The sequence below is a fragment of the Dendrobates tinctorius genome, unplaced genomic scaffold, assembly GCF_039654945.1.
Source record: "Dendrobates tinctorius isolate UK_male_01 unplaced genomic scaffold, ASM3965494v1 ptg000104l, whole genome shotgun sequence".
Lineage (NCBI taxonomy): Eukaryota > Metazoa > Chordata > Amphibia > Anura > Dendrobatidae > Dendrobates > Dendrobates tinctorius.
In genome coordinates this window covers 18,036,453-18,051,386 of record NW_027361772.1, presented here as the reverse complement: position 1 = coordinate 18,051,386, position 14,934 = coordinate 18,036,453, and the positions used below count along the sequence as shown (strand labels likewise).

At 41.9% G+C, this 14,934-nt stretch overlaps 1 protein-coding gene across 1 annotated transcript in view; it reads right to left on the bottom strand.

Annotated features, from left to right (window-relative positions):
* Positions 1–8,204: 8,204 nt before the first annotated feature.
* Positions 8,205–14,934, bottom strand: part of LOC141100391 (uncharacterized) — a 30,453-nt gene continuing 23,723 nt past the window's right edge. Inside the window, exon 3 of the mRNA XM_073588851.1 lies at positions 8,205–10,138. Within this exon, the coding sequence (XP_073444952.1) occupies positions 10,017–10,138 (122 nt within the window). The 3' untranslated portion in view covers positions 8,205–10,016. The remainder of the gene's footprint in view (positions 10,139–14,934) is intronic.

The following is a 14,934-nucleotide window of genomic DNA, read 5'->3' as shown; positions in this document are numbered from 1 at the left end:
AGTTGAAGAGTTTCGTCATAAATGGAATTAAATTTGATGCAAATATCTTATAAAAGTTAGCCGGGAATCCATCCGGACCGGGGCTTTTGCCATTTGCCAGAGACCTGACTGTATCCAGTATCTCCTGTTCCGAGAACGGGGTCTCAAGGGCCATTACGTCCTCAGATGGAAGAGGAGGAATCGGAGGCAATTTCACATGCACGACGAATATGGCAAAGTAAAAATACGCTTATCTTGATTGCCCCACAACACTGGGCTGAGTGCTATGTGATGTTTTCTCACATAGCGCTCGGCTGTATTATACGGTAGTGTGACTTCAGCCTAAGGGGGCAAATTTAAATTAGTATCAGACCATGCCCCAATCAGGTGGATGAGGGAGAAAGAAGGGAAATAATGCTCGAGTTACCCGCTGGTTTTAAGCCTTGTAGGATTTCAGCTTCCGTATGAAACGTAGAGTCAGGAAGTTATAAGGTAATGCTGATGCCCTCTCGAGAATCACGTGTCTAGTAGTAGGAGGTGCCAAGACCCATGGCTTTAGGTAAAGGGGGAGTATGTAAGTTGGCTACTGGACACATAGTTGATGGGCGGTATGCAGGCCCGGCGTCAGCACCCGGCGTACCCGGGCAAGTGCCGGGGCCCTGGCGTGACGGAAGGGCCCACACACGGTGACACACTGTCTGGCTGCTGGGGAATGTGACCTTGAATCTGAATCAGTGGCGCCGGCAGGAGACGCGCGCCGTTAGACAATCGCAGTCAAGCAGCAGCCCAGGAGTGTCCTTTGATTGGTGGAGACTGTGGAGAGCTCCCCTCCCCTGTCTCTTGTCAAGTGTGCGACGCAGGGAGGAAGTGACGAGGTGGAGACAGGATGGGGCGGAAGGAGGAAGCAGGAGCTTGTGAAGCGTGCTGCGCGTCTCTCTCTGGACACGGAGGGACCGGGCATCAGCGACGGGCGGCGCACTGTCGCACATCTCCTGACCTGAGTCCTGACACCTAGTGAGTGGCTGGCGCTGCGGCTCGCTGAGTGAGGCTCATCAGTCCTCGCTCCAGCTCCAAGACAGTGAGTGGTGGCGCCGGCGGCTCCTGCTGTGGCAGCTCCATCTGGCAGTGACACCCCGGCCCAGGCGCTCAGTGAGGCTCCTCGCTCCGGCGGCTCCTGCTGCAGCAGCTTCCAATCCACTGACCGCCGCACCGGACACTGGCGGCTGATCTCCTGATACAGGTCAGAAAAATAGTGTGCATTTTATCTGTGCAATGAGCCAGGGTTCATACTCCTTGAGACAGTCAACAGCGACTACAAGCTGTGGTCCTATTTCAGACCTGAACAACAGTGCAAATTAAACCAAGCGAAGGCAAAAAAAAGCAATCTAGTAAGTAACACTTTTTCATTCCCGCCGAGCAAAATATATGGTGTGGAAAACTGTATCACAGATTGTTTCAAAAGTCTGCAAAGTGTTCAAAGCCAGAAAATTAGAGGGCATACGAAATATAAAACGAGTATTAAATACGCTCTAAATATTTATAGAAAACATTCAAAACAATTGGAAAAGAATGATATGGTGGACCATTTTTGAATTTTACCTTTTTAGCTTTCTCATAGGGTTACAAGCTATGAAGTTATATTTTGATAACTTTTATGCGCTATATATATATATATATATATATATATATATATATGTTACATTAGTCTTAATCATCACTAGAAATTTCTTACAATTAAAACTGATCTAAGGCAAGTTTCACACATCCCGTTTTCCCATTCAGGCCATGTGTGGCGAAATGGTGTGGTGCCGGAACCGGCCTGAAATGGAGGTGCCGTAAGTACATGCGGCGCACCTTACGGCGCCTGAAATGGGGATCCGGCTTTAGGAGACATGGCTTTAACGGGGACGAAGGTATGGAGAGAGATCCGGGCATGCGCACATGCGCATGCCAAAAACGTCCATCCGGTGACCGGATCAGGTAGAAGCCTGATCCGGTGGACGGAACTTTCCATTGAGTACTATTGTCCCGCTGAGCCGGGAGGGCCTCATCCGGCCATGTCCGGCTTTTTTCGCCGGACAAAAAACGCTGCAGCACCCGTCACAAAAATTGGCATATAAGGGGTTGACTTATATAAAGCCCCTCTGCTGTATGGTATTGTAGAATTTACAATGGCTATCACTCATGTAAGAAGTGAAATCTGGCATTGTACTATACCTATATTTCTCTGCTGTATCTGTGCATCATGAATCGTGGTATGTGTTCAAGGGGAGGCCCACTGAGACTATTTCGCCCGGGGCCCTCAAAAACCTGGAGCCGGCCCTGGCGGTATGTATCACAGAGGTGGATGTCATCTGTGATATAAACCTGAAGTATTGCTCTAGTGCACATAGTACTAAGAGGCTTGTTTGGTGCACCTGGTCCAGGTTTTACAGGAAGCCTGAGATAAAAGCAAGTCTGTCTGCCCACATACCCCACAAATACACACCTCTGGGGGTGGTTCACGTTAAAATTATTATTATTTATTATTAAAATGGAGTCTGTTGTTTGACATATGGTCTGTGTGTGTGTGGAGGAAGAAGGCCTTCTGTGTGTTATCCCCAGACTGAGCTGGTATACTGGATGCTATCCAGCCTGTGTGACTAGGACTGAGCCTAAAGAGACTTTGCTAAGAACTGTTTATTTTGTTTTGCCTGCATAGAAAGGTCATTTGTTTTTCCTTTGCTTGTGGGTGGTTTATGAAGCACCAATAAACCAGCCTGGACATTTAAATTGAAACACTTCCTGTCTTGCCTCAGGACACATCCAAAAGGGTTGCAATCCCACACACCTTAATGACAGTGCATATAATATGTTTCTGATACCATCCATGAACATTGTGCTCCTAAAGCTGCAAATTAATACTCCTACATAAATATCTCAGCTCTATATTTTGAAAATGTAATCCAGTATATGGGCAATTGAACCTGGTAACTGAATAAACACAATAGGATCTGTACGACAACAAAATGATTTATTAGTTTATTAATGATTTATTACCTGTCCCAAACTTATGTCCACGATTTATCTAGATTTACATACATCTATGTCAAATACAGTGAGAATATATCCCTCATGTGCTAGCAACTTTTGCTGTTTTAATCTATTTTTTAATACTAATTTAATCTCACTTCTTATTAGTGGGTATTTTGGTTTAACCTAGTTTGTGGATATATTTTTATTCATCTGAAGTGTATACCCCTTGATTGGGTCATTATCGATAGGAAAGGACTTTTTGTGATAATATATTTAATAACATGTCGCTGCCATAAACAATATATAGGAAGACAACTCGGCCCCTACAGAACAGACTAAATAAGCACAGAGTCAACATAAAAAATAAATGAATAGAGCACAGCTTATCCGTACATGTGCACTTTTTCATGCCAACGACGACGATCCATCATCAATACTACTGCGTCATCTATTGGTGGAAAACAGAACTGCATCCTAGTCACGATCCTGACTTGGATACCTAATATCTGCAATTATACTGAACATTGATATCAGAAATCTGTGCTTTCGATGTTTCTTTTCTTTTTTTTTACATTTACGGTTTAATATAATTTATTTTGAATTATTAAAATATTTCAGTTTTTTTCATTTTTTCCATCTTTTTTATTTTGGTATTATAATTAATTTTAAATTCACACTATTTAAAGGTTTTATACACATTTATAACATGCTTATATAGATATTTTTATTACTATTAGAATCAATCTTATGTTGTTATTTCTAAGTACCATTTCCACCAAATTGTGAATTTTAGCAGCGCTCTGCACGCCTCCTGTATATCACCTGATGAAGGTTCTACTCCGGAGCCGAAAAAACGGTTTGTGATTTTGAAAAATCCTAAATTTGGTGAAAGATCCCTTTTAAAGGGAATCTGTAATGTGGTGATGTACAGATCCATAAGGGTAAAAAAAGAGTGAACAGTAACAGTCTGAGATTATTTTCCCATAAAGTTACAAAAACAGCAGAAACAATTGCAATAATCATGTTTTTGGAATTAAACTTTTTATTTAATAAATATGACAAACTAATAAACTTATGGATTCCTATGAAGCTCAGCCACAGACTGGGCAGCAATGAAGCACCGTCTTGATAAAGATGGGTGTCTACATCAGATCCCCGACTTTGCCATGGTAAACCCATTGGCGCCCTGCTATTGTGCTAAAAGCGGATGTAATGGACCTCTCTCCAGGCGCACTATGTGAATGCAGCACATTGTAAATGCCGCTATAGATTGACAGCAGCTTTTAAGAACTGAATAGCAGAGGTAGGAGATCAGTTCCACCCGTGGCTGTTAAAGGGAGAAGCTGGCTGTGTAACACTGCCATCATCTGCAGGAAAAGATGTGGCCTGCATCAAAGACAGAGGATGTATGTTCAAAACTGGAAAGGGCTTAAGGTTGAACAATAAAGGGGAATGAGGGGGAATGGAGAAAAGTGTGCCTGAGAGGGAGTTAGTTACAGCACATACAATAGGTAGGCTTTGTTAAGAAGAGTCAGAGTCTAGATCAGTGTTTCTCAACTCCAGTCCTCAAGACCCACCAACAGGTCATGCTTTCGGGATTTCCTTATTATTGCACTTATTTTTACGGCTGTACGTTATAAACTTCTGTGAAGCACTTGTGGGTTCAAAGTGCTCCCCACACATCTAGATAAGCCCCTGAGGGGGTCTAGTTTCCAAAACGGTGTCATTTGTGGGGGGTTTCCATTGTTTAAGCACATCCAAACACGACATGGCGTCCAATCTCATTTCCAGCCAATTTTGCAATGAAAAGTCAAACAGCGCTCCTTCCCTTCGGAGCTCTGCCATGTGCCCAAACAGTGGTTTACCCCCACATATGGGGTATCAGCGTACTCAGGACAAATTGTACAACAACTTTTGGTATCCAATATCTCCTGTTACCCTTGGTAAAATAAAAAAAATTGGACCTGAACTAATTTTTTTGCGAAAAAAAGTTGAATGTTCATTTTTTTTTAAAAATTCCAAAAATTCATGTGAAGCACCTGAAGGGTTAATAAACTTCTTGAATGTGGTATGGAGTACCGTCAGGGGTGCAGTTTTTAGAATGGTGTCATATTTGTGTATTTTCTATCATATAGACCCCTCAAAGTGACATCAAATGTGATGTGTGGGATAAGATGACGTTTTCAGTGGTACCATGGTTATTTACAGTATATCCATCTTTTTGATCGCGTGTTATTCCACTTTTTGTTCGGCGTTCTGATCATGAGCATTGTTTTTTGCCACGGGTTTTTTTTTTGTGTTCACTGAAGGGGTTAAATAGTGGGACAGTTTTATAGGTTGGGTCGTTACTAGAGTTGAGTGACTTTGGTCGGATCGGGTTTCGTGAAACCCGAATGAAACAAAATTTGTCATTGTCCTGCTGGAAAATCCATGACCTAGAACGCAAACCCAGCGTTCTGACACTGCGCACTATATTGCGACCCAAAATCCATTGGTAATCTTCAGATTTCATGATGCCTCGCACACAGTCAAGGCTCCCAGTGACTGGGGCAGCAAAGCAACCCCAAAACATCTTTGTTCCTCCACCTTATTTGACTGTAGGTATGGTGTTTTCTTTGTAGGCCTCATTCTGTAAATACAAGAATAATGTGCTTTACCAAAAAGTTCTATCTTGGTCTCACCTGCCACAAGACGCTTTCCCAAAAAAGTATTTCAGCTTACTTACATACATTTTGTCAAACTGCAGTCTAGCTTTTTTATGTCTCTTTAGCAGCAGTGGGGTACTACTGGGTCTCCTGCCATAGTGTTTCATTTCATTCAAATGTCGATGGATAGTTTGCACTGACACTGATGCACCCTGAGCCTGCAGGACAGCTTGACCTTTGAATCTTGACTAGGGCTGCTTATCCACCATCCGGACTATCCTGCGTTGCAACCTTTCATTAATTTTTCTCTGCTGCCCATGTCCAGGGAGATTAGCTACAATGCCATGGGTTGTAAACTTTTTGATTATATTGCTCAGCATGGACAAAGGAACATCAAGATCTCTAGAGAGGGACTTGTACCCTAGTGATAGTGCTAGTTTTCAACAATTTTGGTTCTCAAGTCCTCAAGACAGTTCTCTTCTCTTTCAGTGCTCCATGCTTAGTATGGCACACACAAACACGTAATGCAAAGATTGAGTCAAGGTCTCCCCTTTTTATCTGGTTTCAGGTGTGATTCTCATATTACTCGCATCTGTTACTTGCCACAGGTGAGTTTGAATGAGCATCACATGCTTGAAACAAAGTTGGTTACCCACAATTTTAAAAAGTGACAACAGATTTGTCTGGGCCATTTCTGGGGCTGTGTGTGAAATTATGTCCAATTTGGCTTTTTTTCTCATTTTTTTTGTGTGTTGTTCCAATACACACAAAGGAAATAAACATGTGTATAACAAAACATTTGTAAATTGCAATAATTTTCTGGTACGATTTCAAGGGTGCCAAAACTTTTGACCATGAATGTATGTTCACATGGATCCGCTTTAAAATCCACATTATTAAAAAAAAAACAAGAAACAAAAAAAACACGGAAATATGTTCATATATTTTTCTCTCGGACAAGAGAAATCCACATAATGCTACGTGCGCATGAAAACTATGCAGAGTTTTCATAACAGAAGACACCTCAGGAAGACATGGACACTTCTTTTAAGCCCCGTTTCACGAAAAAGACAGTGGCACATACCCTACAAGATATAGTCTTTATTTTTTTTCTTTATTAGGTTTTCAGACTTTTTTTTTTTTAAATTCTTATTTTTTCCCCCATCAAACTTCCCCCCCATGGCACAGTTTTCACAACCTCTTTGGAAAAAACCTCCTTATGTACAGCTACGTTCTTACCGCAATCAAACTGAAGGTTCGGCTTCATTCACACTTCAAGTAAAGTTTCATTAGTGATTATCATCAGAGTTTCAGCAGTTTTCTTGTACGTTAAAAAAAAAAAAAAATTTCTTCACCTTCTCCTACCTAAAAATCCATTTTTTCCATGAACCCATAAACTTGTAATGCTGATTTTGATTCAATATTTGGATAAAAATTGGACACGTCTCCCCGATTTTGCGCGGACTTGTGACTTGTGAATGAGCCCTTATTCAAAGAGTACTTGAAGCTGTTGTAGATGTAGAATTCGGAGCGGATCCATTTTAAACGCTTTTTTGTTTTTTCCTGACTAAATTGGAAAATTGGATCATTTTTTTTTAAAAATCTGCATTACGTCCATTCTTTCAGCATTTTTTGCCTCCATAGAAAAGTAATGGGGAAAAGGGCTGAAAAACGCAACTAAGCGTTTTTTGGAGCGAGTTTGGTTAATAAAACTATCTTTATTAAACGTGTACTATAGACCAATCACACGCGTTTTTCACATGGAAAAAACTGCAAAAAAAATCTGCAAAAATGGCACAAAAATGTTAAAAAAAAATTTGGAAGTTATGAACGGAGCTTTATGCTGCGCTCTCGCCAAGTTTTTTTTTAAGTAGATTCGTTCCAAAATCCTTCTCGTGAAACATCACTTCAAAAATTCCTAGAAGGCTTCTGATTCATTTAACGCCAAATTTAGTGTTCGGACAAGGAGTTTTATGGACGTGGTTTTAAAAATTAGGTTATGGGGGAAAAAAAAGAAAGTTCATAGAATTTCTTTAAAGTGGATCAAGTCAAAGTCTGCAAAAAAAAACAAACTTCAAGAAAAATCTTCAAAATCACTTCAGGAAAAGAAAATGCTACTCCAAAAAGTGGTTCCTGAAGCAGTTTGGGTTTGAAAATCACATCCGCTTTTGCGGACTCCAAAAAAAAACTCTAGCCTAAGGAAATCGGTCAGCAGGTTTTGTCATGTAATCTGAGACAAGCATGATAAAGGGACAGAGACCCTGATTCCAGAGATGTGTCACTTATTGGGCTTGCCTGTATTTTCTAAGAGATGATCATGACAGGACTAGGTGTCTCGTGCCTCCTAAGTCCTCCTGTTCTGTATAGCCGCGCCGCCGATTCAGTTTTCTGCCTATGCATAGTGTAACAAAGCTGCCAATCAGTGAGGTGGGCGGGAATATACAGAGCTCAGCAATCAGAGAGCTGCTAGATCTGCAGCAGAGAAAACAGGACTTTTATCAAAACTGTACCAAGCACCCCAGGAAGTGATATATGCATTTTTTTCATTGACCCAAAGAAACATGGTTCTGTTACTGCAATGTTTATTTAGAACATGGCAACAGGTAGTAACACGAATATAAAATTACAGAGGAGAAAAGTAAATGCAAAACACAGGATAGTTAAGTATTAACAGTATATACAAGTCCTGAACGTCGCGGAGTCACAGTCCCAGCAGGAGTCCAGTCCTGCTTGTATATGGCGGCCAGGAGCCTTTTGTGGTGCTGACTGAATTATGTCAGGCTGTCCTTGATGGCGTCTGTCTCTTTGTCTTCCATGGGAGGCGATGACGACGGACCTATTCTCACAGGCGACAGCAAGACGTGATCCAGGACTGCTACATTTCACTATCAGCGTAAGAAGTGACAGGCCGGCAGTTGCTAAGTACTTGCCTGTTGTGTCTGGCGACGATCTCCGCCAACACAAACCGCTCCTGCCGGCGATTCAGTGGCTTCTGCTGAGGTCTCATCGACAGAGCAGCGGCTTCTCTTACACTCTGCTGACGGAGCGCGACTGCTGATGTCATGGTGATTGACGGCTGGCTCCCCACTGCCAAACTGCGGAGAGCCAGCTGTCAATCAGCATGACGCCGGGCAGTCACGCCCCATCAACAGGGCAGCCCAAAAGATGATGCTATGGAGACGTGAAGGTAGTTAAATCGCTGGTAGAAGTGGTCGGCAACCACTCTGATCCGACACCGGGTAGAATAGGCAGGTAGTTTTTAGACCTATAGTAAAAATAACTAAAATAATCCTGGATAGACCTTGTAATATTCTTGATTATTCTGCCTGGCTTCACATACGTTTTGAGGCCTATGGTTCAGGGATAGATTTTACTTTATATTCCCATAAATGACTGGTGAGCCTTACTCTTTGATAGGTTTAGCCGCGCCCCCGCCACTGATTCAGATTTCTGCCTATGCACAGTGTAACAAAGCTGCCAATCAGTGAGGTGGGCGGGAATATACAGAGGTCAGCAATCAGAGAGCTGCTAGATCTGCAGCAGAGAAAACAGGATTTGTTTTGAATATTTATTGGTTACGCCGTTTACCGATTGGATTCATTTACTGAATATTTTGATAGGACGAATGCAGCAATACCAAATATGTGTATTTTTTTTTATTATTTTTTATTTTATTTTTTTTTATAAGGCAAAATGGGTGATTTGAACTGGTGTTTTTTTTTTCATAATTAAATAAAAAAAAAAAATCTCCACTGTTTATTGTATGTAATAGTCCCCTTAGGGGACTTGAAGCTGCGATCATCTGACTGCACAAGTTATGTGTAGGGAAAATCACTATCACAGGAGGATCGTAATGACAGGATCAGAGGTCTTTAGCAGACACCCAAGTTGTCATGGAAACCCATTGGCGCCCAGTGATCATGTCATGACGCCAGCACTGATTGGGTGCCGGTGTCACAACACCCAATCACAGTCCTTGGGAGAACGACTGCCGACACTGCGGAAAATTAGGAGTATGGGCTTTATTATTTTATGTGGGCCGAATATTTAGTTTTAGAAGGGATTCTCATAGTACTGGACAACCCTTCTAAGGCCGGGGTCACACTTGCGAGAAACTCGCACGAGTCTGGCACCTCAATACCAGACACTGCCCCCGGCACTTGGGACAGGAGTGTGCTGCTGCATAGAAATACATGCAGCCGCACACTCCGGTCCCGAGTGCTGGCAGCAGGGTATTGAGGTGTGAGACTCGTGCGAGTTTCTCGCAAGTGTGACCCTGGCCTAAGATTCATATCCTTTAGAGAAACTTTTGTCTGCCCGGTCTCATCATGCAAAGTCTCTTGAATAATAGACCTAATGCTAAACTCCACCGCACAGTTAGTCTTGTAACTTAAGTTCCTCTTCGCCGCTCCCAAAATGTTCTACCTTCCAATATTGAGTGGACCTTTCTGTCTCTGAAAAAGACTCCGGTTCCTTTTTGACCTTGATGGGGTGCACACCTGCAACAGAAAACAAGGAGATTCTTACATGACCTTTGCTTTACGTCCACCATGGCTGGTAGAGGTGGAACCACACAGAGGGATCTTCTCGTATAATACTTGGAAGGACACATCACCCTTAGATGGGGAAATAGGTAAAAGGACACTATTTTTTTTTGTACTAGAATAGTCCATAAGGAAACTATCTCCCACTAAAAACAAATGGGGGGCTATGTGTATAAATTAGAGGTTCACAAGTCAAGAGACATTAATGGAAGGGCCAGTCCTAGAATGGCCAAAGTAGGTGGCTGCATTAAGAAGGCTGTAGCCAGGGGCAGAAGGGTCCAGGCTTGTAGACTGTAGGGCATCAATGGAGTATGGACCTTCTTGCTGCTTTTTACAATGTTTGCCAAGATGCCACTCATGTGGCTTTTGTCCAGAGGGTTAGTACCCATTAGCCCACCTGGGACATGCTTTCAGGGTGGTGATGAAATGCTATAGCGGCCAGGTGCCTACTGAAGGTCGCTGTGGTGGCCAGGTTGTTTCTCCTGTGAAGCTCAGCCACAGGCTGGTGTTCGCAGCAGACCCTGATTTCTACAATATACTTCAGTATTGTGGTATTGCAGGATACAGAACAAGTGATTAAGTGATTGCAAATTCAAGTCCCCTAGAGGGACTTTAAAAAAAAAAAAAAAAAAACTTTTTTGAACTATTAAAAACAAATTAAAAACTAAAATTAAACCCATTTCAATTTCGCCCTTTAATTTACGACAAAAATAAATGAAAATAACCATGTTAGATATCACAATAACAACACGTGATAAAAATGTTGCATATACCCCAAATGGTACAAATAAAAATAACAGACCTCAGACAGCTCCATTGTAATAATAAACAAAAAGGTTACAGGTCTCTAAAAATGGTGATGCAAACCAAATTTTCTGAATTTATTTTTTTCACCAGTTAAAAGAGAATCTGTCACCAGGTTTTTCCATGTAATATGAGAGCAGCACGATATATAGACAGAGACCCTGATTCCAGCGATGTGTCATTTACTAGGTTGCTTGCTGTAGTTTCTATTAAATTACTTTTATCAGCAGGAAATTATCACTAGAGAACAAATAAACCTGTTGCCAGGTAGTCCACTCCCGCTTACACTACAGATTGGCTGCTTCCTGTGTATAGGCAAAAGCTGCCAATCAGTGGTGTGGGTGGGGTTATCCAGAGCTCAGCATTCAGAGTGCTGCTAGATCTGTAGCAAATAAAACAGTCTTCAATCAAAACACTAGCAAGCAGCCAAGTAATTGATACAAAGCTGAAATCAGGGTCTCTGCTCCTACATCATGCTGCTCTCAGATTACACATAAAATAAGAATTATTACCAAGAATAGGATATATAGGCCCATTTCAATATCAATAACTCTTTGGAGCACAGCTTACCACCCAGTAGAACAATAAACAGTATCTACCACCTTATGTGAAATTTTAATTCAATCTTTATTAAAGCAGTTGAAAAACATACAGAAAAAATCCCAAAAAAAACCCGTTAAAAAAAAAAAACAAACAGAAAAACCAGCAGGACATCAGGTGTTGTATACACTATATACACACCCACAAACACAGGTATGGAACAGTGCCCCAGTATCCCCTGACGAAGCGGCATGCGAAACGCGCGTTGGGGTACGGGGCAGTGTGGTTCAGTACAGTATATTCTTGTACTTTGTACAGGTGCCTTTCTATGTTAGATTTTCTCTCCGATAGGGGGCTGTGTATATGGATGGCTATGTTTGGTTGACTACTAACAGTTGCTTTGATTAGAGGCACCATTCATATGATATGAAGCTTGCTTTCTATTGTATTGTATGGAGGACAGTTTATAAAGTTAGCTTTTACTTTATAACCATGTACCAGGATTGTCTATATTATCACTGTTGTGTAATGTATACTCATGATTATTGATTTATAACCATACTGCCTTATTCTGTTTTTTACCGTTTTTCTGAAGTGGTATTTTTTATGGGATTTTTATTTTTTTTAATTCTTTTGTTGTGTATGTTTGTCAACTGATTCAACCCCTTTATAACCTATGATGTATACGTACATCAAAGGGTCACTGAATTGATCAGCTGACATGTGCCCCTAACAGCCATGGGTGGAATCGCGATCCACCCATGGCTGTTAACATGTTAAATGCCACTGTCAGGCTGTGTGCCCACGTAGCGTTTAAGCGTTTCTGCAGCGCTTTTAGACAAGCGATTCTGCTGCAGAAACGCTTAAGAAAAGCATCCAATTGATTTTTAATGAAAAACGCACATGTGCCAATGGTGCGTTTTTACCGCTGCAGAAACGCTTAGCGGTTAAAAACGCAGCATGTTCATTAATTTTGCGGAATCGCCCGCCATCAATTATATTGGCAAAAACGCTTAGGAAAACGCATGTAAAAACGCTTGACAAACGCTTACAAAAGCGCGTCAAAAAACGCATGTGTTTTCCCGGGAGCAGGGTGTGCGATTCTGCTCAGGTTTATTCTGCTTCAGAATCGCTACGTGGGCACATAGCCTTAATCTCCGACAGCGGCATTTAACTCGTCCAAACTGGATGCGCGTCATTAGCGCCACACACAGGCGGAGCGCCGATGGGTTGGCATGACTTCCCGGAGTCTAAAGGAGACTCCTGTGGTTGACACTGCCGTACTGCTATGAGCGCCGTCCCGAGGAAGCCCTGCTATGTGCAGCACAGGCGATCAGAAGATTGCAGCTTCTTGTCTCCCCTGCGCTTTGCCCTATTCGAAATAAAACTCTTAAAAAAAGAAAAGTAAAAATACACATATTTGATATCGCTGCATTCAGAAATCGCCTGCTCTATCAATATATAAAAAGAATTAATCCGAACGGTAAACAGCGCAACGAAAAAAAAATGCCAGAATTACTTTTTTTTTTGGTTGGCGCAGCAGTGCAATAACGGGCGATCAAAACATTGTATCTACCTCAAAATGGTATCAATAAAAACATAAGCTCGGCGGCAAAAAAATAAGCCCTCACCCAACCCGAGATCACGAAAAATGGAGACGCTACGGGTCTTGGAAACATTTTTTTTTCCCTTGACAAACTTTGGATTTTTTTTACCACTTAAATAAAAAAGAACCTAGACATGTTTGGTGTCTGTTAACTCGCAATGAGCTGGAGAATCATAATGGCAGGGCAATTTCAGCATTTAGTGAACATGGTTAAAAAAAAAAAAAAAAAAAAACCCTGTGTGATTGCACTTTTTTTTGCAATTCCACCGCACTTGGATTTTTTTTTTCCTGTTTTCCAGTACACAATATGTTAAAACCCAATGGTGTCGTTCAAAAGTACAACTCATCCCGTAAAAAAGAAAGAGTCCCTCCCCATGGCCATATTGACTGAAAAATAAAAAAGTTATGGCTCTGGGAAGAAGAGGAGCAAAAAAAATGAAAATAACTCAGGCCATGACGGGGTTAAATAAAAAAGAACCTAGACATGTTTGGCGTCTATGAACTCGTAATGACCTGGAGAATCATAATGGCAGGGCAGTTTTGGCATTTAGTGAACATGGTAAAAGAAAAAAAAACAATTGTGGAATTGCACTTTTTTTTTTTTGCAATTTCCCTGCACTTGGAATTTTTTTCTCCCCATTTTCCAGTGCACTACAGTCATGGCCAAAAGTTTAGAGAATGACACAAATATTAATTTTTACAAAGTCTACTGCTTCATTTTTTCTAATGGCAATTTGCATATACTCCAGAATGTTATAAAGAGTGATCAGCTTAACAGCAATTACTTGCAAAGTCAATATTTGCCTAGAAAATTAACTTTATCCCCCAAAACACATTTCAACATCATTGCAGCCCTGCCTTAAAAGGACCAGCTAACATCGTTTCAGTGATTGCTCCATTAACACAGGTGTGGGTGTTGATGAGGACAGGGCTGGAGATCAACCTGTCATGATTAAGTAAGAATGACACCACTGGACACTTTAAAAGGAGGCTGGTGCTTGGCATCATTGTTTCTCTTCTGTTAACCATGGTTATCGCTAAAGAAACACGTGCAGTCATCATTGCACTGCACAAAAATGGCCTAACAGGGAAGAGTATCGCAGCTAGAAAGATTGCACCTCAGTCAACAATCTATTGCATCATCAAGAACTTCAAGGAGAGAGGTTCCCTTGTTGCCAAAAAGGCTCCAGGGCGCCCAAGAAAGACCAGCAAGCGCCAGGACCATCTCTTAAAAGTGTTTCAGCTGCGGGATCGGGCTACCAGCAGTGCAGAGCTTGCTCAGGAATGGCAGCAGGCAGGTGTGAGTGCATCTGCACACACTGTGAGGCGGAGACTCTTGGAGCAAGGCCTGGTCTCAAGGAGGGCAGCAAAGAAGCCACTTCTCTCCAGAAAAAACATCATGGACAGACTGATATTCTGCAAGAGGTACAGGGAGTGGACTGCTGAGGACTGGGGTAAAGTCATTTTCTCTGATGAATCCCCTTTTCGATTGTTTGGGACATCTGGAAAACGACTTATTCGAAGAAGACCAGGTGAGCGCTACCACCAGTCTTGTCTCATGCCGACTGTCAAGCATCCTGAAACCATTCATGTGTGGGGTGGCTTCTCAGCCAAGGGAATGGGCTCTCTCTCAGTCTTGCCTAAAAACACAGCCATGAATAAAGAATGGCACCAGAATGTCCTCCAAGAGCAACTTCTCCCAACCGTCCAAGAGCAGTTTGGCGATCAACAATGCCTTTTTCAACATGATGGAGCACCTTGCCATAAAGCAAAGGTGATAACTAAATGGCTCAGGGAACAA